Raw genomic sequence first — 24,196 nt, forward strand, 5'->3', positions numbered from 1 at the left:
AATAAGGACAGCCACTTCATAATACCAAAGGGATCAATACAACAAGAAGATATAACCCTGATAACGTATATGCACCCAATGCAGGAGCACCCACATATATAAAAGAACGCCTGGAAGATATCGAAGGAGAGATGGACAACAATACAATCATAGTAGGGGACTTTAATACACCACTGACATCACTGGATAAGTCCTCTAGACAAACAATCAGCAAAGAAACAGCAATCCTAAATGACTCACTAGATCAGATGGACTTAATAGACATCTTCAGAACACTTCACCCCAAAGCCGTGGAATATACATTCTACTCAAGTGCTCATGGGACAGATTAAAAAATAGACCACATATTGGGTCACAAACAAAGTCTCCCCAAATTCAAGAAGATTGAAATCATAAAAAGCATCTTCGCAGACCACGATGGCATAATATTAGAAATAAACTACAATAAAAACAACCCAAAATACTCAAACACCTGGAAGCTGAATAGCATGCTATTAAATATTGATTGGGTTAACAATGAGATTAAAGAAGAAATCAAAAACATCCTGGAAACTAATGACAATGAAAACACAACAATCCAAAACCTATGGGACACAATGAAAGCAGTCCTGAGAGGGAAGTTTATAGCTCTACAGGCCTATCTCAAAAAACAAGAAAAAATGGTAGTAAATCATCTAACTCTACAACTCAAAGAATTAGAAAGAGAGCAACAAGAAAACCCCAGAGTGAGCAGAAGGAAGGAGATAATAAAGATTAGAGCAGAAATAAATGACATAGAGACCAAAAAAACAATACAGAAAATCAATGAAACCAAGAGCTGGTTCTTCGAAAGGATAAACAAGATTGACAAACCTCTAGCCAGGCTCACCAAGAAGCAAAGAGAGAGGACCCAAATAAACAAAATCAGAAACAATAGAGGCCAAATAACAACAGACCCACAGAAATACAAATGATTGTTAAAAAATACTATGGATAGCTCTACTCCAACAAACTAGACAACCTGGAGGAAATGGACAAATTCCTAGAAAAATACAATATTCGAGCACTCAATCAGGAAGAATCTAAAAATCTCAATAGGCCAATAACTATGGAAGAAATTGAAGCAGTCATCAAAAAGCTTCCAGCAAACAAAAGCCCAGGACCAGACGGCTTCACAGGGGAGTTATACTAAACATACAAGGAAGAAATAAAAATCTATACTCCTCAGACTAATACAAAAAATTCAAGAGGAAGGAACACTTCTAAGCTCATTCTATGAAGCCAGCATCACCTTAATACCAAAAACAGGTAAAGACAACACAATGAAAGAGAATTACAGGCCAATATCCCTCATGAACATAGATGCCAAAATCCTCAACAAAATCTTAGCAAATCGGATCCAGCAGTACCTCAGAAAGATCATACACCATGACCAAGTAGGATTTATTCCAGGGATGCAAGGATGGTACAATATCCTCAAATTAATAAATGTGATACATCACATAAACAAATTGAAAGAAAAAAACCACATGGTCATATCAATTGATGCAGAAAAAGCATTTGACAAAATCCAACACCCATTTTTGATAAAAACTCTCAGCAAGGTAGGACTAGAAGGATCATACCTCAACATAATAAAAGCCATATATGACAAGCCCACAGCCAACATAATACTCAATGGACAAAAACTAACACAATTTCCCCTAGAACAGGAACAAGACAGGGATGCCCACTCTCACCACTCCTGTTCAACATAGTACTGGAAGTATTAGCCATTGCAATTAGACAAGAAGAAGAAATAAAAGGCATCCAAATTGGAAAAGAGGAAGTAAAACTGTCCTTATTTGCAGATGACATGATATTATACATACAAAACCCTAAAGAATCCATCAAAAAACTACTAGACTTAATACATGAATTTGGCAATGTAGCAGGATACAAAATTAACCCCAAGAAATCTAAGGCATTTCTATACACCAATAGAGAACTTTCAAAAAGAGAGACTAAAAAAACAATCCCATTTACCATCGCACCAAAAAAATTAAGCTACCTAGGAATAAACTTAACTAAAGAGGTAAAAGACCTCTACTCAGAAAGACCTCTACGTTGAAAAAAGAGATAGAGGAAGACATAAGCAGATGGAAGAACATACCGTGTTCATGGATTGGTAGAATCAACATCATTAAAATGTCCATACTACCCAAAGCAATCTATAAATTCAACGCACTTCCCATTAAAATACCAACGGCATATTTCACAGGCCTAGAACAAACTCTCCAAAAATTCATCTGGAATAAAAAAAGACCCCAAATAGCTGCAACAATCCTGAGAAAGAACAAAGTAGGTGGGATCTCAATACCAGATATGAAACTGTATTACAAAGCCACTGTTCTCAAAACTGCGTGGTACTGGCACAAGAACACACATATAGATCAATGGAATAGAATAAAGAGCCCAGAAATCGGCCCGAACCAATATGCTCAATTAATATTTGACAAAGGAGGCAAGAACATACAGTGGAGTCAAGATAGTCTCTTCAATAAATGGTGTTGGGAAAATTGGACAGATTCATGCAAGAAAATGAAACTAGACCACCAACTTACACCATACACAAAAATAAACTCAAAATGGATAAAGGACTTAAATGTACACCGGGGAACCATAAAAATTCTAGAAGAATCCAAAGGCAACAAAATCTCAGACATATGCCAAAGCAATTTCTTCACTGATACAGCTCCTAGGGCACTTGAAACTAAAGAGAAAATGAACAAATGGGACTTCATCAAAATAAAAAGCTTCTGCACAGCAAAAGAAACCATCAACAAAACAACAAGAAAGCCCACTGCGTGGGAAAACATATTTGCCAATGTCATATCTGATAAGGGCCTAATCTCCAACATTTATAGGGAACTCATACAACTTAACAAAAGGAAGATAAACAATCCAATCAAAAATGGGCAAAGGATCTAAATAGACACATTTCAAAAGAGGACATTCAGAAAGCCAAGAGACATGAAAACATGCTCAAAGTCACTAATCATCCAAAAGATGCAAATAAAAACAAAATGAGGTACCATCTCACACCTGTCAGACTGGCTATCATCAACAAATCAACAAACGACAAGTGCTGGAGAGGATGTGGAGAAAAAGGAATACTTGTGCACTGCTGGTGGGAATGCAGACTGGTGCAGCCACTATGGAAGACAGTATGGAGTTTCCTCAAAAAACTAAAAATGGAACTCCCATTTGACCCTGTGATCCCACTTCTAGGAATATATCCCAAGAAACCAGAAACACCAATCAGAAAGGATATATGCACCCCTATGTTCATAGCAGCACAATTCACCATAGCTAAGATCTGGAAACAGCCTAAGTGCCCATCAGTAGATGAATGGATTAGAAAACTGTGGTACATGTACACGATGGAATACTATGCTGCTGTAAAAAGGAAGGAACTCTTACCATTTGCAACGTCATGGATGGAACTGGAGAGCATTATGCTAAGTGAAATGAGCCAGTCAATGAAGGAAAAATACCACATGATCTCACTCATTCATGGATAATAGAGACCATTATAAAGTTTTGAACAATAATAGATACAGAGGCAGAGCTGCCTCAAACAGATTGTCAAACTTCAGTGGGAAGGCCAGGGAGAGTAGTGGGGCAGAAGTGGGGGATAAGAGATCAACCGAAGGACTTATATGCATGCATATAAGCATAACCAATGGACATAAGACACTGGGGGGTAGGGGAGGCCAGGAGATTGTCAAGGGCGGGAGGAAAAAAGGAGACATATGTAATACTCTTTGTAATACCTTAAGCAATAAAACAATTAAAAAAAAAAAAGAGGAGAGACACAAGGAAGAATTCCATGTGCAGCTGCAAGTCAGGGAACAGCACGGTCAGGGGGCCACTGGGAGACAGGAAAAAGGGACAGACTCTCCCACCAGGAAAGAACTGACCCTGTCAACACCTTGATTTCAGATGTCTGGTCCCCAGAACTGTGAGGAATATTTTTCTGTTGTTTAAGGCCCCTAGTTTGTGGTGGCCTGTTATGGAAATGAATTCACCTGCACTCCAGTTTTCTCCTTCCTGCATCACCTTCTCTATTCTGTATTTATAGAGTTAAAGATGTCCCAGGTTAAAGATGTCTTGATTTCACAGAAGTTGAAATTAGTCTTTGTTACTCCTCTTTTGGGCTTTGTGGTAAAAAGGGGATAAAAATCTTTATTATTGTATTTTAAAACCAAAAATATCGTATTTTAATTTTTCATTTTTTCTATTCTAAATTAGTTCATGCCACTTAATGCACTTTAAGTGCAGTTTATAGAACATTCAACATAAGAAAATCAATTTTAACCTCTGTCATTACCGCACCCATTCTGCCCACCACTGTGACTTTGTTGGAGAATTTATATTAATTTTCTATTGACAAACGCACCATGGAAGGATGGTAGAAAAGAAAAAAGAATGAGGAAAAACTAACTTATATTGAATTTATTGAATATCTACTCAATTCTAGGTATTTTAGTAGCATACTCTTACATATTTTCATTTAATCTTACAAATAGTCTATGAAGCACATAGTGTAATTTCTTTTTCTACAGCTGAGGAAAAGGAAATTCAAAGGTGAAATAACTTGCTAGGGTCACCCTATTAGTAAGTCAAGAAGTCAAACCAAGTGAAAAAGCAAGAAGTGACTCCACACTGTTTTCAAGGTCAGACTGATTGGTCAGATCACTCAAGGTTACTATCAATAGGATTCAACCATCTGGCTAGTCACAGGCTTTCACAAATTGCCAGTGAATAAGTACTACTGATGGTGTTTTTAATGTAACTATTATGTGCCAGTCAGGCACTCTGCAAAAATTTTTAATACTGACAACAACCTTAAAAGATAGTTTCTGTATCTGTGGCTACTCCAAACTGACCTTTAGTGAGGGCAAATAAAGTAAAAATATAAAAATAAATCTAATGGCACCTTGAAAATACTGAGGTTAGCACCAAGTGTTGTTTTATGGAAAAAGATCTGTCACCTGATATAGTTGGCACACACTGGGAAAAACACCAGCCACATCAGGGTCACCTACCCTTCCTTCCATGCGCCTTCCTCGCGTGTAACACACTCATTGCTCAAACAAGGTGTGCCAACAGAGGACCCACTGTTACCCTGATTAACTACTATACTATTTTAAAACATGAAATAGCCTCTAAAAATGGGCTGACTCTGCTTGGTGGGTGCTCTACAGCTCACTCTGTCTGCCTTCTGCCAAACTGAGCACTATGGCTTCATTTGGACAGGAATTTTGGTATCTGTGCTAGTGGGGAGCCAACTGCCCTTTGTCGCAGAATCTAGGAAGCAACTCAAGACTTTTACTTTATTTGCCCTCTACAAGCAAAGGGAGAAATTTAGAATGAGCCCAAAATTTTAAAAGATCATAATAATTAGTTCACTATAGAACAAGAGACATATTAATCGTAACAACTACTTCAGGGAAGTGGAGGATATTACTTTCCTAACATAATAGTTCTTTATCTCCTTTTCACTCAATTTGGTCCCAGTCTTCAGCATAGATTTGTGAATGCTCATTAAATAAAAGGCATTTTCTATTTCTTGCATAAATATCCTTTTAAAACAACTTGAAGTCCTCACTACTTGAGAATTTTCTAACCTGTTCATGCTTAAGAGTCTGTATGATAATGTGACTGAGCCAGAAGGTTGTCCTGACCTGAGTATAAATTAGCCAGGCCTTTCCCTTCTACCCACAGGGCATCGTTACCTAGGCAGGAGCCCCGCTGAGTACTTCATTCCTTTTGCTTGGCTACACAGTAAATAGGAGAGACTGATGTTTGAATAAAATGCAAAATCAACCAAACTGCTTTACATTCCTGGCCCAGAAAAGTCTCCTTAAAAATATTTAAGTTTTTTGACAGTTACAGGTAGCATTTGATTCTGCTCGAAAGCCCAAATGTAAGTGTGCCAAAAATAATTAGTGTTTTAATAACTCTCTTTCTTAGGTTACTTGGCAGGCACAAGTTTATCAGAAAGAGAACAAAAAAAATATTCACAAAAAAATAAGCCAATGACTTATAGTAAAAATTATCATATAATTTTACTATATTATTCCTATGCTCTGTCTACTTTAAAATAGGATACAGTTTAAAGAAATGGCAATGGTGGTTGTCAAAATTTACTACTTTGATAGATAAGGTTTTTCTAGCCAAGAACTGGATTCACATTGTGGTCACTGTTTTCAAAGAAGCCTTAAGGCAGACATGATTGAAAACCTTACAAATTTCATAATTCTGCCTTAAGACAAATTCTTGCTGTTTGGGGAAAAGGTAGGTCAAGAAATAAGGGAACCACAACTGAGTGGTTTAAGGAAGGGAGGGTTATGTGTGAAGTTTTGATACATCAACAACAAAGCCTTTTTTGTGTGCCTCTCAGAGTTATTTTGTGAAGAAATAAGCTAATTCAAAAATATCTAACTAGCTTCACATTTAATTCTGACTTCAAATCTTAGAGTGGCAGAGCAGCTGTGCCTGGAAGCAATACAATCTTATTTCTATAAAAATCTCTCAAAGCTCCATATATAAGCGAGAGAGTAAAAAGATAATCAGATCCAAATTAAGGCTATTAAGAATTGATTTAATGTAAAGATAATATAGTAAGATTTTGTTTAGGTTATGGATATTCACTAAAAATGTGTGATACTTGTTTGCCTAAAATTTTGATTATGTTTTATCTTATTTTGTTGCAGTTAAACAGTTTTATCATTAGGGATTTTAATTGCATATGGTTTATAGATTTTTTTTCTGATTACTCTATATCCATCTCACTGAGAAAAAATATTCCACTGTACTACTTATTATAAAGAAACCATCTAACAAGGATGTAATCAGATTCAGGGAGAAGCAGCATGAGGTGAGACATCTTTGTCACAGATGTTTGCAGTCTATCTAGCGCACAGGCGAAGAGATGTCCTGAAGAGAGTAGAAGAGAGGAACACTAGTCACTCAGTGGTATACCACTGAGTTGTACAGAGAAAGAAACAAACAACAGAAGAAAAAGAATGAGGAAAATCAATTCCTTGAAAGTCTTTCAACCATAATGTAGGCTCCATTATTATATAATCTCCCTCCATTTCTTCATCATTTTCTGCCTCTCACTCACTTCACCATTCCCTGGGTTCAATCCTAAGGTTTTAGCCCTTGGTTTACCATTCTCTAAGTCTGAATATTTTCCTTTAGATAACTCATTTGCTTATGCAGCCTTAGCAACTCTCTGTGAGTGTCTCAGCCCAGAGCTCTAGACCTGGCTCCTTTCTCAATCCGTAAAACACTCTTTGGCTCTTTCCTAATCCCCTGCAGCCAACCCATGTCAGCATCAAGGTACCTATAGTCTTTTCAGGTCATTCCTCTCAGAAGGTTGTCACTTCAGTTCCATACAAACTGCTCAGACCTGCCATTTTCTTTTTTGTTTTTTTAAGATGTTTTATTGATTTTTAGAGAGACAGGAAGGGAGAGGAGGAGGAAGAGGAGGAGGAGGAGGGAAAGCAGGAGGAGGAGGAGGAGGAAACAGAGAGAAATGCATTAATACTTAGATTATCTTGACTTAAAAGGAAATTTTATTATTTTCTACAGACTATAGAAAAATCTTTAAGTCTGGAATGCACTGTATTGAGTAAAGAAATGAGATAATGCCCTGTACTCATTAACAGATGCTTTCTTTTATTTACTGTTGTTAAACGTTATTTAAACAACAAGGGGAAAAACTTAACTCATAAGTAACCCTCCATTTCTCAGGAGTGAATAGTCCAATCAAGATTAAACCACACCTTCCACATTTGATCTAACAGCCTTTTGAAGCCTAGACCGGTGATGATCAAGGACCTCCTTCAGATACCATTTTAGGGAGATGAGAGGGATTAATTGTGTTCACAGCCTAAGCTTCAGTAATTGCAAATTAATCCCAAGTATTTGGGTAATACTGAGAGATCTGATTTTGCTCAATATACATTAATTGTCCAATTCAAGCCTAAACCTAAAAATGACTGTTCATTCAGTACATTTTTACTAAACATCCATGTATCAGGCATTAACCCAGCTAAGTACTGGGGTCACAGCAGCAGACCAGACAGACACCCTCCTTCATTGCCTTGCATGCTCCCTAAAGGCGCTTGAGCAATGTGACAGACATTGAATAAGAACGTTTTTAGGGAAATGAGTATTATAAAATGGGAAAGGTTAGGGTGCTAATATGAGTATTATTATTATGTTATCTAATAATCTGTGAGAATAAGAGCACATGGTTTTACAGGGACCAGAATGGCCCTGTAAAGGAAAGGACCTCTTGAGAAAGTACGTACGTGTGGCTGCTTTCTTGGGTCACCCTTGTCCTCGGGTTTTTTGGCCCTATTTCTACTCATTTCTCAAAACTCAGCTTGGATTTCAGATCCTTCTAGAAGCCAGGTCTAGATTGGTCTTTCAGACTTCTTGATACTTGCCCACACTCTGTGTGTTACCCCTAACTCAGCATTAAGCAAATATACAGCAAATACAGGTATGAGAATTATTACTTATCTATCTTCCCACTGGGTGGTGAATTCTTAGACAGTATCTCTATATCTTAAATGCCTAGCAAGTGTTTAATAAAAGGAAAAATACCAAACACTTAATTTCTGCCCAGACATTAACAGGTAAAACACAAGATAAAACAGGTAAAGGCTTTAACCATAGTATTTTTGCTAGAGGTTTGGATCACAGCACAAGGGCTGGGTTACTCATGTGTATATTCTGTGCTTTTGAAATTGGCAGAAGTTAGAATGCTTGAGGCCATCTTGTGTGTGTGTGTGTGTGTGTGTGTATGTATATATATATATATATGTGTATATATATATGTATATATATAATGTAAATCACCTATGATCTTTCTAACAGAGTATGCATTTATTTTAATTAATATAGATACTTGGATATAGAGTTTATTGAAGGAATAAAAAGTGTTTACAATTCCAGGAGGTAGTACTCTTTTCCTCTTCCAGCCTCAGATGAGGAAAAGAGTACTACCTAGTGGTTCAATCTGGGAATAAGAGACTAGACATACCAGAGGCTGGAAACCTCAGAGAGGTTTATCAATAGTTCAACCTTACATCGTGAGAAAAAAAATGTACAGCTATGCATCGGCTCAAGGATGGGAACAACAGGTATGGATTCAAAAGCTGCATTCAGAGCATGCCATGGCAGAGAGATTAAGAACCAGACAGGCCCAGGGTTGAAATTTGACTGCAGGACCTTAAGCAAACTATCAGACCTGTTTAATCCTTGGTTATTTTCAACTATAAAATGGAAACTAAAGTAGTGATTATTTGATAGGACTACTGAAAAGCTTAAATGGGATGTGTATGAAACATTCAGCATAGTGCTTGGCATGTAATAACCCTGCAGAAAATTTTATAATCTTTTAATAACAGTTTACAACATACTATCAACTACTATATATTTGTAGAAACTATAAGTATCAGACACTAGTTTTATTTAAGTATATGAAAACAAAAAGTAAAAGGGGTTATGTGTTACATTTCAATCACATTGTTCAGTTTTCAATGAAAATAAGTAATTTTTAGAAATAGATTACAAATAGGCTTGAAATTTCATCTTTTTGTAAAAATAATCATGATCCTTGCTGCAATATTCCTTACCATATTCTTCATTTTTCAACATCCAGTCTAATAAATGTATCTTTATACATACTGTTCTTAAAGATTAATTTGGTAATTTGGATTTGTTCTCACTTACTTAAAATGTGAAGCAAAACCACAGCAGAAATATAAATAAAAAATTAAGTTTCAAAAACATGTCAACCCACTACATTTATATTACAACAGAGAATTTGATATTTGTGTTATATCTCCTTTGGCTGGCTATATAAGCTACTAGCTTAATTATCACAATAGCCTTAGGACTTCAGATAGTACATATCAGGTTTAGTAAAGACAAAAATGCAATGCTCATTTGCTTTTACAAAATGGATTGAAACATCACAATTTATATGAAATTTACAGGAGCCTGGACACTTTCCTAGCATGATAGTCACAGAAGGACTGGGTCCCTGAGGCCAGTGCACAAATTTATCTTAAATAACTTCCCCCTACATTACACCTAAAATACTTATTTAAAATTAAGCATGGCAGGGGTTCAAATATGCCATTATAATCTTATCATGACCATTGCGCTGCCTATTGTGCTTTAATGACTTACAATGTGGGCTGCATTGTTTATTTTACTACTAATAAAAAATAACCAAAGTATCTATATATAATCAAAAGAGAAATGCGGTGGAAATCAGAACTGTATCATGGCCATAGTTGTGTCAATAACTAGCTGTATAGTTTTAGAAGTTTTTAGCCTGAGTTTCCATGTATTCATCTATGAAACACATTATCTATGAGGTCCAGGGAAGCACTGTCCTCTACACTGTTTGCCATTATTTCGAATGTCACAATAACTCCAAACCGTAAACCCCAATTAGGAATTAATGATCCACAATAAATTTATCTGATTTCTTACAATTCTTTTTTACTATTAGAGCAGGAGAAGGCAAAACAATAACAAAAACTTACTGTTGAAAAATGTCAAAAGATCTATGTAAAATTTTGCTGCAGGGTTTCACCTTTCTTCTTCTTTATTACGCAACTATTATATGTACTTTACCTTGAGCAGTAGGGATCTATACAGCTATTAAGAGATCATTATAACCATGTCTTTTACTACTTACCTCATAATTATATCAGACTCTCTTAAAAATTTGACACGTTTCTCTACTCATGAATTACACATTAGTGCTAAAACATAACTACTTAACTCATCTGCACCCCAAAGCACCCTTGAATGCAATGTCAAGTATTTTTCCATTTGTAAATCTGGTGAAGTTGGTGACACTCTCACCCTGAGGAAATGGCAATCACAATGGGTGAATTACGTTTTGACTAAGGAAGGTCAGCAGAACCCCATAATACATAACAGTGAGAAAAAGGGAAATAAAGTAAATAAAATCCAATCAACACAAACCGGCACCTTGAGACTGGTGTGCAGTAGTTGGGTAGAGATTTCTGAAAGAATTCAATCTCATAAATACGAGACTAAGTTAACTCACTTTCTTTTCAGTGATTCTAGCACATCCATCCATAATAATATCACATGAAGCTCATCTGCATTAATGATTTTTGTCAAAATGCTGGTCATAGTATTTCAAACTCTACTGGCAAATGTCATAGAGTAAAATAGGTAACAATTCAACATTTCAAATTGCATCTCCATGTAAAGTAAACCCACTACTCAAAATAGTATTATGAAAGCACAATGGTTTTGAAAGAATACACTGGACAACACTGATCAGAAATGTGTGAGGTAATTTCAAATAATAAAAAAATTCACTCAAGACCTGAAAGAAGAACTCTAGACACTAGCTCAGGCAATACTGTCAGACGGCAGAATCTGAGTATACAATCTATAACGAATGTGTAGATCCACTCGTTTTTACTATTATAGTTATATTGAAACTTGAGAACTTCACAGCAGTCTACTGAAATCACAGATCAATGGGATAAAAGCGGATAAGAAGAATGTGCAATTTATGAATACTGTTTATTACCATGGTTACAAACTTTCAGAATAGGCCTCTGAGACATGGGACTGAGACTTTGCCGAATATCTGTTAAAACAAAAATATAAAAGAAGTTTAATATAGAGGTCTGTTCATCTCAAGAAGTGTAACAGTATATTTTTGAAGTTTAAGTATATCTAGAAGCAAAGCAATAATGTTATGACTTTTACTTCGCATTTAATTATACTACTGTGAACTCCACTGGGATGAAGTACATATGGTTCTTCAGCTGAGACTTGTCACACTAATCAGGATTTCCTAGGTTCAGTGCATTGATTTGTAATGTGCTACTGACACCGGCCAACTGGAATGCTTTTCTCTCTGACATTTGTCATCGCAAGGGAAGGATTAAGAAAACTTATGAAACTTCTGAGGAGTGGTTGCCCACGGCACTACATTCTTGACACATGACTTTAAAAGAATTAAAAAATATAAAAGGGTTGTTCTTTGTGGTAGTTCCCTAGAAAGTAACATGAAACAAGAATAACGTTCACCTTTTGGCTTCGGTGTCCTTTTTCTTCGATCGCGGAAGGCAGCCCCTGACTGCAAGGCCTCCAGCAGACTATCCATCACTCCTGTCTCATCACCCTCTGTGAGAAGAGATGCAGGGGTTACCATAGCAATGTCAAGCATACACAGAAACCGTGATGGTGATGGTAGGGGAAATAAGATCAGATGTTAGGACTAAGCCAGCAATTTCAAAATATGATAGGACTTTACCTCTCTCATAAATCAAATAGCTTTTAATGAAATCTGTCTCATTAGTGCCTGTGCTACTGTCCACCACAGAGGACTGAGTCCCATTGATGCACTTCGGAGCACTGCTTTTATAGGCCAGTGGCACAATAACTTCAAAGAGAATGTGGTTCTCATCATATCTGTGTCTTGGGTTATGATAAATAACATTTCCCTTGTAGAAATGGGTTATTTTCAAAGCATCAGCTTTAGTTCTAAAATCGACCAGGTGTGGGAGTGCTTTTGCTGGTGTTATTTATATTCTTTCTCTAAACCTATTGCACAAAATTGTATTTCCACAATAACTTTTGAGAACATGATTCCAACAACTGATTGTTAATATCAGAGGATAATCATCCTCTAACTTTATGTGACATGCAACAATCACTATATATTTTTACATAATGTATGGAAAGTCTGTCTTCTATAATAAAAAACAAATGGAGGATTTCAAAATCTAAAGGACTGAACCACATTATTATTAGTTTAAGTTGATATTCTGTATATGATTAATGATGGAATCGTAGGGCCATTTCTATTAATATCAAATTTTCTTGAAACCATAGCTACTTCTAGTTGTCCATGTTAAATATTATTTAAAGAAAGCAGAAAAAAAGCTTCAACAATACTACTTGCCCAACTGAAATACCAACTCTTTTGGTGCCTTAGAGTTTACTAGCAAGCATTTTCTGTGAATTTGTATGGCTGGTACATAGTTATGTAAAGCAGGGATCCTCAAACAAATATTGTATTTGTTCCCGTTTTGTTTTTTTACTTCAAAATAAGATATGTGCAGTGTGCATAGGAATTTGTTCATAGTTTTTTTTTTAAACTATAGTCCGGCTCTCCAACGGTCTGAGGGACAGTGAACTGGCCCCCTGTTTAAAAAGTTTGAGGACCCCTGGTCTAACATAATAGAAAACTATTTTCCTCTGGAATTTTTATGTCTTTTTTCTTTTTTTTCTTTTTTTGAGATGCTATCTCTTGATAGAGGATAGGTGAGATGACAAATGAATACAGAATACAAATAAAACACAATTTACAAACAGATATATAAATGTGCATCAACCGCTTTTCCATCTGGTTCTAATTTATATTCTTAGAAAAGTACTAAACCTTGTAGGTATAGTAAAAAAATGGGTGATAAATAGAGCATTTGGAGATTATTAATTTACATGTGATTTTAATTCTCAAGTGGCTTTATGGCTATTTTAATTAAAACACATTAAATAGTTCAGACACTTCAATTAGTAACTAACTACCTATTTTTTAATATTTATACTCAAACTCAAGTATATTTTTCCTAGAAAGAACTATAGGTAATGCCAACTATTTAAGGTTTTGAATATATTTCATTAGTAAAAGGAAACATTTTAAAAATCTAAAAAGCAAACATGTGATAAATGGCATGCATTTTAAGGGGAAAAAAGAACTACAAAGAAAATGTGAATTTTCCTTAGTAAGTTTGCTATTGGTAGTGGCATTGATATAGTCATTCTGAAATTCTTATGTGTATATGGTAAGATGGAACAGATGGGTAAAAATGTTGGTGGCTACAGGGGTGCTCACTGAGGGGAAGAGAATTCAAACATAAAATGGTAGAAGGAGAGGAAGAGCTATGAAGTGATGGATTAGACTTAAATGTACCATATATGCTCAAGGTTTTAAAAAATAGTTTTCCTCACTTTGTGGCCCCAAAGAGCCCAAAAGTAATGACAATGCACAAGCTACGTGCACACCTACCCCCTGGAACTTGGTGTCGAAGTCTCATTCCTCGCTAACAGGAACCACAATACTTAGGAAAACGACTGATTTTAGGGCTGAGAAGAAGATATTGTGAAATGAGTCAGGAACATACTGTTCTGCCAGAAAACAAGTGCTTAAGGACATATAGGCATGTGTCAAAGGGCAGAGGAGCCAGACAGAATTAGATAAATAAAGGACACTTTGAGCACTGGAGAAGTAATAATGGATTATTACACACTGGAAAGAAGAACAGAAGCATGCATCTATATTGATGCTAAAATAATAAAAAATAAACGTGGAGCAAGAGAAAACTCTCCTTTAAAGAAGACTGGGAACTAGTAGATGTCAAAGATATAAAGACGGCTGAGCTCCATTAATACAAGGGAGACAGAGATGAGCAAAATAGGAAAACCACCACATTACAGCTCACAGTAAAAACAGATTCTGCCAGAAATCATCAATGGTTACAAAAACCAATCTTGCCCAGCAGGTGTGGCTCAATCCTGGAACCAAGAGGTCACCAGCTCAATTCCAGGTCACTCAATCCCCAGTAGGGGGCATGGAGGAGGCAGCCGATGGATGATGTTTCTCTCATTCTATCTTTCTAGCCTTCTCCCTCTCTCTCTCTCTAAAAATCAATAAAGGAAAAATTTAAAACAACAACAACAAAACCCCAATCTCTATAAGGCTGAGGGGGAATAGGACATGGAGAAATCTGGCAGATATCACCTCACCCAAATAATCAAATCTGAAATCACAACAATGGTATATGCTGACAACTGCCTTCTGAAGTGATGCACGGAGGCAGACACAACATAACATATGTAATAGTTTGCACAATTGTACTTAACCTGAATATAAATGGGAAGAAACAATCAGACAAATCCTGAGTGAGAAACATTCTGTGAAATACCTGACCTAGGCTCTTTTATTTTTTAACATTTTCATTTACTTATTTTTTCAATTACAGCATACTTTCAGCATTATTTTGTATTGGTTTCAAACATACAGCATAGTGTTAGAACACTTTACAAAATGTTCCCCTCGATATTTCCGATACCCTCCTGGCAACATACATAGTTATAACAACACTAGAAGCCTGGTGCACAAAATTATGCACTGGGGATGGGGGGGAAGAGTACAGGACCCCTCGGGGGATATCCAACTGAGAACTTAGTCCCGCTACCTGCCACTGCCACTGCGCTCACCAGCCGCGAGCCTGGCTTCTGGCTGAGTGGTGCTCCCCCTATGGGAGTGCACTGACAACCAGGGGGCAGCTCCTGCATTGATCGTCTGCTCCCTGGTGGTCAGTGCGCATCATAATAACTGGTTATTCTGGTTGTTCTGCTGTAATGGTTGCTTAGGCTTTTATTATATGGACTAGAGGCCCGGTGCACAAAAATTTGTGCACTGGTGGGGGAGGGGGGATGGGGGGTATCCCTCAGCCACACTTGTGCCCTCTCACAGTCTGGGACCCCCTCAGGAGATAACCACCTGCTGGCTTAGGCCCGCTTCCCGGGTGGCAGATGGCAGGCCCAATCCCTCGGTGCCTGCCCCGCCTCCCCAGGTCACACACAAGGCAGGGCTGATCCGGGGGTTGGGGCGCCGCCCCGGGTCGGGTCGCACACGGGACGCCCGGGTAGGCCAGCCGATCGCTGCTGCCCTGCCCGGCCGCCCTGGGTCAGGTCGCACATGGATAGCCCAGGTGGGCTGGCGGATCGCTGCTGCCCCGCCTGGCCGCCCCGGGTTGGGTCACAAACGGACGCCCGCCGCCCTGGGTCGCAGATAGCAGGTCCAGATGGTGGCGGGGCAGGCAGGATGGCACTGTCCCACCCTGCCTGCAGTATGCAAATTAGCCGCCATCTTTGTTGGTGGTTAATTTGCATATCGTGATGATTAGTCAATGGGAGGCGTAGCGAAGGTATGGTCAATTACCATGTTTGTCTATTATTAGATAGGATTAGTGGCCCAGTGCACAAAATTTGTGCACATTAAAGGGGAATTAATTAGAGGAAATATTTTAATATTGCTATTTGCCCTTTCTCTATAATAGAAGTCTCAGAGCTGAAAGAAAATTAGTAAAATGTATATGAAAATCTCTCTCCTGTAAGAGTCTGAGGCACGCCATGGGACCCAGAGTCAAGTCCCCACCCACCGCGTGTGCCTCGAAATCACGCGAGACTCAGACCCAGCCGGTTGCCCCCCGCGTCAAGCCCTGCAGGGCAGGGGGCACAGCCTCAGGTCCCCTGGCCCAGCGCCGGGTGGGGGGCACAGCCTCAGGTCCCCCAGCACAGCCTCATGTCCCCCGTCCTCGGCGCAGGGGGCGCAGCCTCAGGTCCCCCAGCCCAGCCTCAGTTCTCCCGGCCCCAGTGCCAGGGCACAAGGGCGTGATGGCCATTTGCGTATTAGTTCTTTATTATATGGGATTATTGACTATATTCCCTATGTTGTACTTTACATCCCATGACTATTCTGTAACTACCAATTTGTACTTCTTAATTCCTTCACCTCTTTTACCCAATTCCCCAACCCTCCCCCACTCTGGCAACCACCAGTCCAGTGCCTGTGTCTGAATCTCTTACAATTTTTTTTTGTTCATTTATTTTGTTCTTTATATTCCACATAACTGAAATCACATTGGTTCTTAAAAATCATCAATATCATGAATGGCCAAGAGAAAAATGAAAAGAAAGAGGTTAGGGCACTGTTCTAGATTAAAGATTAAAGAGACATGACAAGTAAATGTATCACACAATCTTTGATGAGCTCTTGAAAAGTGAAAAGGTTATAATGACATTATTAAGATAACTGGAGAAATTTTACAGTGCACTCGATATTAAAGAATTAAACTGTACTAATGTTGAGATACCTGAGTGTGATAATTACATCATGGACAGGCAGGGGCATCCTACTGCTCTTAGGAGGTAGATGCTGACACTTTCAGGCTCACCAACAGCTTAAAACACAGTTCCATGCTCCCTAGTTTATGCCTTTGAATATGCTGTCCTCTCTACACAAAGCATCCTTCTCACTTTCTTCACCAAGCTCTCTCATTCTTCTCCTTCAAGACGGATAACTGAGAGTCCTTTCCTGACCTATGCAGGCTGAACTGGGTGGCCCTCTGTGTCCTGATGGCATGAGGTACACAGAACAATAGGTCCTTTACAATTTTGTTCACTTAACAGTGTCTACCCCCAGATGTTGAGTTCCCGAGCAGGGATTGTGCTGTTCACTTACATTTAATGCCTACCACAAGGCTAGTATCACAGAAAGTGTTCATTAAGACATGTTGGCTATACTAACAAATGTGGCACAATATTCAGCCACGGGGAATAATTGCACAGGAGATTGAAGGTCATAGATGAAGATGGGGCAGGGACATAGTAGGGGCCCATTCCCAATGCCTTGTAAGCAACACACAGCTTTGTTTCTTCCTTTTCCCTGTTGCAGACATCCATTCAGTTGACAAACTTTGTTAATGCACATTCCCAAGTATCTCATGAATTGATCCGTTACTCCTTTTTCTGAGTAAACTTTGTGTGTTGGTGGTCGAGAACTGAGTTATGTTTTACCTGAAATACCACATGAGTTGCCTAGAGTCACACTGCTTCCAGTTTCTCCCTCATTTTAATGTGTCTCATATAGTACTGATAAGACCTAAAGGAGAGTTATAATCTTCAATCACCCAGTCACACATTTTTAATATCTCTCACTTCCCACAATATAAAGTCCCATCTCTTTCACTTGCTCCCGACACTGATTCTAATTGCTCTTCTAATCTTATCTCTTACTTCCAACCTATTATTCAGCTAAAGACAACTGCCTGTGACTCTCCACATCCTCTGGCCTGTCCATCACTCTCCACCTGAACCTCTACCTCTGCTCTTGCCTCCAAAGCTGATGGCTTTTCTTGGCCTTCACGACCACATGCATAATCGAAAGTATACAATACCTAAGAACACCTGCTAATTCTAGTTTGAGCTCTCAACTAACTATCTGCATGACACCAGCCTAGTGTCATAACCATTCCTGATATGTGTAACAGAGACCATACCTGTCTAGCATTAATAGAGGATCACATGAGGTAACCAAAATAAAAGCACATGGTAAATTGCTAGGTGATATAAAAATGTAGAGAAATAAATTCATAAATGAATGTCATAGTGCTTTAGGAAGTTTATGAATGCCTGCTTATTATGTTTCAAGCACTGCTTTAGACACATTATATATTAAATAAATCTTCTCTAGTGTACTGGATTATGTCCTTACTAAAGGACCTAATATATAACAAAATTTGTAAGGGAGATTCTAATTGAAAGTACAAATAGAGCCTTAACATAATCCAGTGTGTAAGGTGAATATGTATAATGACAGGATTTTTCCAAATGTTAAAAATGCATTTGGAATATTCATTCTGCACATGTTTACTGAACACCTACTATATACCAGGACTACTAGGCACTAAGCATATCTAGTTAACAAATGTGTTCTGCTTAAAAGGAGCAAGAAGTGCAAAACACATGGGAGGGATCTACAGGATCCATGGGGATGTGAGGCCTCCTGGTGAGTGATGACCTGACACACAGGCAGGAGGGAGTACTGCAGGGACTCGGGAGCGAACAGCATACCTGACAGAAAGAAGGGCCGGTACAAAGGCAACTATGTGAGTAAAACAAAAGTGAGGTATAGTAGAGCATTTAAATGATTCATATTTGCATTATTCTAATACAAACCAGAGAAATGAAAATTAGCCATTTTTATTATAGACTAGAATTCAATTTCTCTAACTGCAAGTCAATTTATGTTAAAAATATTTATAGCCTCTCTCCTGCTGTGAAACTGTTTTAAATAAATAGACTAACTGCAATAGTCAAAGCTTTGCTGTGTCTGAATAACACAGCACCTGCTTTAATCCGTAAATAGTATTTTTGAAGTCACAGTGAAATGGAGAAGGTGAGAGCTGAGGATATTTCCCAAGCTGAATCAATGGGATGAGGGGACAGACAGGAAGTGAAGGAGTCAGTCAGACACAGTTGAGGTCCTTGGGGCCTATGACTGGAGAAAGAAAATATGAAAAGGTTAAAAATAATATTGAGTTTGATGGGGGATAAATGTTGGGAAAGATAATAATGAGTTTCCTTTTGGACATGTGAGTGCAAGGTGCTAACACGTACCTCCAGATAACTTCTGGAAGTAAACTGAAAATGCTGGTCTCAAATTCAGACAAAAAATTGGGGAGTATTTTTGGAAGTCCTTTTCTTTTTCTTTAAATTATCTTTATTGTTGAAAGTATTATAGATATCCTCCTTATCCCTCCCACCATTGACTCCATCCTTGTCACTCCAGCCCTCTCCCCAGGCCTTCACTGCACTATTATCTGTGTCCATGGGTTAGGCATATAAATTCTTTGGTTAATCTCTCCCCTCCTCGCACCTTCCCTCTAAGAACTGTCAGTCTGTTGCATGCTTCCATGTCTCAGGATCTATTTTGTTCATCAGTTTATTTTGTTCCATCAGATTCCACATATAAGTGAGATCATATGATATTTGTCTTTCTCTGACTGGCTTATATCGCTTAGCAGAATTTTTACTGACACAATGCCTATGACAAACGAAACAAAAAAATTAACAAATGGGACTACATCAAAGTAAAAAGTGTCTGCAGAGAAAAAGAAACCAGCATCAAAATGAAAAGGGAGCCCGCTGGGAGAACATATTTCCCAATGATACATCTGATAAGGGGTTAACTGACAAAATCTATACAGTATTTATACAAATAATCCAATTAAAATGCACAGAGGACCTAAATAGACACTTCTCCAAAGAGGACATACAAATGGCCAAGAGAGATATGAAAAATGTTCAATGTCACTAATCACCAGAGAAATGCAAATTAAAACAATGAGGTACCACCTCACACCTGCCAGAATGGCTACCATCAATAAATCAACAAACAGCCAGTGCTGGCGAGGATGTGCATAAAAAGGAACCCTCTTGCACTGTTGGTGGGAATGTAGACTAGTGCAACCATATGGAAAACAGTGTGGAATTTCCTCAAAAAATTAAAAATGGAACTGCCATTTGACCCAATGATCCCACTGCTTGGAATATATCCCAAGAATCCTGAAACACCAATCAAAAGAATATATGAACCCCTATGGTCATAGCAGAATTATTTACAACTAGAGGCCCGGTGCACAAAAATTTGTGCACTGGCGGGGGGGGTGGTGTTCCCTCAGCCTGGCCTGTGCCCTCTCGTAGTCTGGGACCCCTTGGGGGATGACTACCTGCTGGTTTAGGCCTGCTCCCCAGGGGATTGGGCCTAAGATGGCAATCAGACATCCCTCTGCCAGCTTGGAAGCCCTCTGGGGATGTCCACTTGCCAGCAGGGAGCAGACCTAAGATGCAGTCAGACATCCTTAGCGCTGCTGAGGAGGCAGGACAGGCTCCCACCAACACTGCTCTGCTGGCAGCCATCAGCCTGGCTTGTGCCTGAGCAGAGCTCCTCCCATGTGAGAGCGCCCTGACCACCTGAGGGAAGCTCCTGCATTGAGCGTCTGCCCCTAGGTGGTCAGTGTGTGTCATAGTGACCAGTCATTCCCAGTCCTTCTGCTGTTAGAGTCAGTTTGCATATTACCCTGTTACTATAAAGGATAGAAGCCTGGTGCACGGGTGGGGGCCGGCTGGTTTGCCCTGAAGGGTGTCCCGGATCAGGGTGGGGACTGGGTGCCTGGCCAGCCTGGGTGAGGGGATGATGGCTGTTTGCAGCTGGTCACACCCCCTTTAGGGTGGGGGTCCCCACTGGGTTGCCTGGCCAGCCTGGATGAGGAGCTGATGGCTGTTCGCAGCTGGTCACACCCCCTTCAGGGTGGGGGTCACCACTGGGGTGCCTGGCCAGTCTGGGTGAGGGGCTGAGGGCTGTTTTCAGGCTGGCCTGCGATTAAAGCTCCCAGCCTCTCCTATTTATCTTTTTTTAAATTTATTCTGGGATTTATTTACCTTCTATAATTGAAACTCTGTTGCTGTCACTGGCGCTCCTAGCTCTGAGGCCGCAGCTGGCTGAAAGCAGGTATCTGGGGTTTGTTTAGCTTCTATAATTGAAACTTTGTTGCTTTTGGAGCTGTTGCTTCTGGAGCTCAGAACCGGGCGCAGCAGGTGGGGAACCTCGGCTTCCTCCATCACTGGAGCAAGCAAACCTCCTACTCGCATCAGCTGCGTGGCTGCCGGCTGCCATCTTGGTTGGCAGTCAATTTGCATATCTCACTGATTAGCCCATGGGAAGCGTAGCGGAGGTATGGTTAATTACCCTTTTTGTCTTTTATTAGATGGGATAGCTAAGATCTGGAAACAGCCCAAGTGCTCATCAGGTGTGGTATATTTATACAATGGAATACTATGTAGCTGTAAAAAAGAAGGATCTCTTACCCTTTGAGACAACATGGAGGAACCAGGATAGTATTATGCCAAGGAATCACTTTGATATTACAAAAAATACTCATTCAGAATGATGGACCAGACCCTGAGAAAGGCCTTGGAAATAGTGGCAAGACTTTCCCTTTGATTCATAGGTGTAAGAAAAACTCTGGAAGGACAATTGACTGCACCCAGAGAGATAGCATCTTGAGAACCACCTAAATATATTAAACAGGAGATAAGGAAGAGATATGGTACAGAATATTCTTTTTTTTATTATTACATTTTCCCCAAGCCAAGGTACAACACTGAAATTTCAGATAACTATGGATACAGAGAAGATCCTAAAAGGTTCTATATGCACTCATTCTTAGATAGCTACAGGAAGATGTAACTTTTGCAAAACAAGAAAGAAAAAGATAAACAAGGAAATCAGAAAAAGGGAGGGAAGAAACAGCACAGTGGTGAAATCTCGGCATGGAACTTGTGTCCTAGGCCCAGAGTGGCCAGTTCAGATAGAATGGGAGAAAATTGGGCTAGAGGAGAGAACCATGGCCAAGGAAGTGAAAACAAATGTGCTATGTTGGACCATTTGCAAAAATAATGCTGCTTATTCCACAGATCTGTCAGAGCGTTTGGAGAAAAGAGTGACAGGTATACAGAAATACGAAGCAAATTAATAAAAGCTAGAAATAACATTCTTGTCCAATAGGAAACAATCATGGAATACTAACTGGAGGGCTGAGGAATATTTACACACCTGTAATACTATAAATACTGGCTATTCTTTTGAACATAAAATGTGATACAATTACAGTATGAAGTCATCAGGGGTAAAGGAGAAGGGGTATATGAGGAGAGAACAAGTTGGGAGAGGGCATAAGGGAGCTAAGTCTTCAACCACTTCTCAGGAACTTGGTAATGTCTAAAATGGACAAATAATAATCTAAGCATATTATCTGGAAATAGGGAAGAGGTAAATACTAGGGGAAAAACATTAAGAATTAAAAGTTTGCCTCTTGGACGTGGGAGGAAGTTGAGAGAAGTGAAGGACAAATTTTACTATGCTATGAGCCTATTACATTTCATTTAGAAATTTGCAAACATGTTAATACAAAGTAACTTAAAAATATTCCTGAGAGGAAAGACAATGGAGGAAGTAGAGGAGGATGGGAGGAAAAAGAAGAGGAGAAGGCAGAGGAGGAGAAGGCAGAAGAGAAAGAGGAGGAGGAGGAGGAGGAGGAGGAGGAGGAGGAGGAGGAGGAGGAGGAGGAGGAGGAGGAGGAGGGGAAGGAAGATGAAGATGGAGGAGGGGCTTAAGGAGAGGGAAGGAGTGGAGGAAATAGAATAGGAAATACAGAAAGAGGTTGATTCTTGACCTAAACTGCTTGCCTCTGATAAGAGGAAGAAAGGTAACAAATGGAATAATAAAGGGTGTCCCAAAATTCAGGCAAGAAGTAATTTTGATAGACAACACAGGTTTATAATTAAAAATTGTAAATTTTTTATTGATTCATAAAGTATACAGTGTACGGTTATGTATGGAATAGGACATCAGGTAAATGGCCTCCACGGCTTTGCTGGCACATACGCAAAGCCATGGTCTTCACTGACCCTGCTCCTGGGCCATAATTGGTACTTGGTATTCAAATTGAAGGGATTGAAATCAAAGGGCAACAGATATTAGAATCTGATTCATAAACCAAGTAAAATTAGGCTTTTATTTATTTATTTATTTATTTATTTATTTATTTATTTATTTATGTTTGTTAATGCTCACACAAAATTCAAATCTTGCGTGAATTTTGGGACACCCTTTATAACGGCATGGGTATTATAGTGGCGATCTCCAGGTCAGAAAGGACACCTGGTATGGGGCAAAGGGAGAAGGGACTGCAGTCACAGGCCTCCTGGATGACGTAAAGAAGAGCTTTAGGTTTGTCAAAGGTCCTTGAAGAGGGAAAGTCCTGCTGAGCTCACAGAACAGTTGTATAAGGCAGGGCTTCTGGAGGGATGTGAAACACTAGGGAGAACTCAGATGTCTGTAGGAAAGGAGAGCAGGGTACCAGTCAGGGGAATGCTGAGAGGTGATGCTGAGGAGGCAGGCTATGGAGTTTGGCTTTTGGCTTTAAGGGAGTCATTAACTCATTCTAAGCTAGAAAGAAATATGGTCAAATTTCTACTTTAGAAAGATTATATGAGAAAAGCCAGAGGGAAAGAAAAATAAGGAGACATCAGGTTTAGTGATTTAAATCTAGACAAACTGTGATCACAGGTCTCAGGTGAGGAATGGAAGTGGTGAAAATGAAGAAGAAAAAGGAGGAAGAACAGAAAACTTGGTCTGTATGGATGTATTAAACAATAAAGTTGAGGCTAATTTCCAGGTATCTCGCTTAGTGGGCCTAAGCTGGCAGTGAGAGATCCTTAGTGCTGCAGTGGAGGCAGGAGAGGCTCCCGCCACCACCTCTGTGCTTGCCAGTTGTGAGCCCGGCCTTCTGGCTGAGTGGCGCTCCCCCTGTGGGAGCACATTGACCACCAGGGGGCAGCTCCTGCGTTAAGAGTCTGCCCCCTGGTGGTCAGTGTGCATCATAGTGACTGGTTGTTCTGCCGTTCAGTCGATTTGCATATTAGCCTTTTATTACATAGGATTATTCACCAA

General features: G+C 39.3%; 1 protein-coding gene across 2 annotated transcripts in view; it reads right to left on the reverse strand.

Annotated features, from left to right (window-relative positions):
* The window catches only part of DIAPH3 (diaphanous related formin 3), a 565,715-nt gene that overhangs the window by 108,694 nt on the left and 432,825 nt on the right, over positions 1-24,196 (reverse strand). For both annotated transcript variants that reach the window (XM_059684797.1, XM_059684796.1), the window contains 2 exons: positions 12,139-12,234; positions 11,633-11,692 (listed from right to left, as the gene is read on the reverse strand). In XM_059684797.1, the coding sequence (XP_059540780.1) occupies positions 11,633-11,692; positions 12,139-12,234 (156 nt within the window). The remainder of the gene's footprint in view (positions 1-11,632; positions 11,693-12,138; positions 12,235-24,196) is intronic.

This window comes from Myotis daubentonii, chromosome 2 (genome assembly GCF_963259705.1).
Source record: "Myotis daubentonii chromosome 2, mMyoDau2.1, whole genome shotgun sequence".
In the NCBI taxonomy this organism is placed as follows: Eukaryota; Metazoa; Chordata; class Mammalia; order Chiroptera; family Vespertilionidae; genus Myotis; species Myotis daubentonii.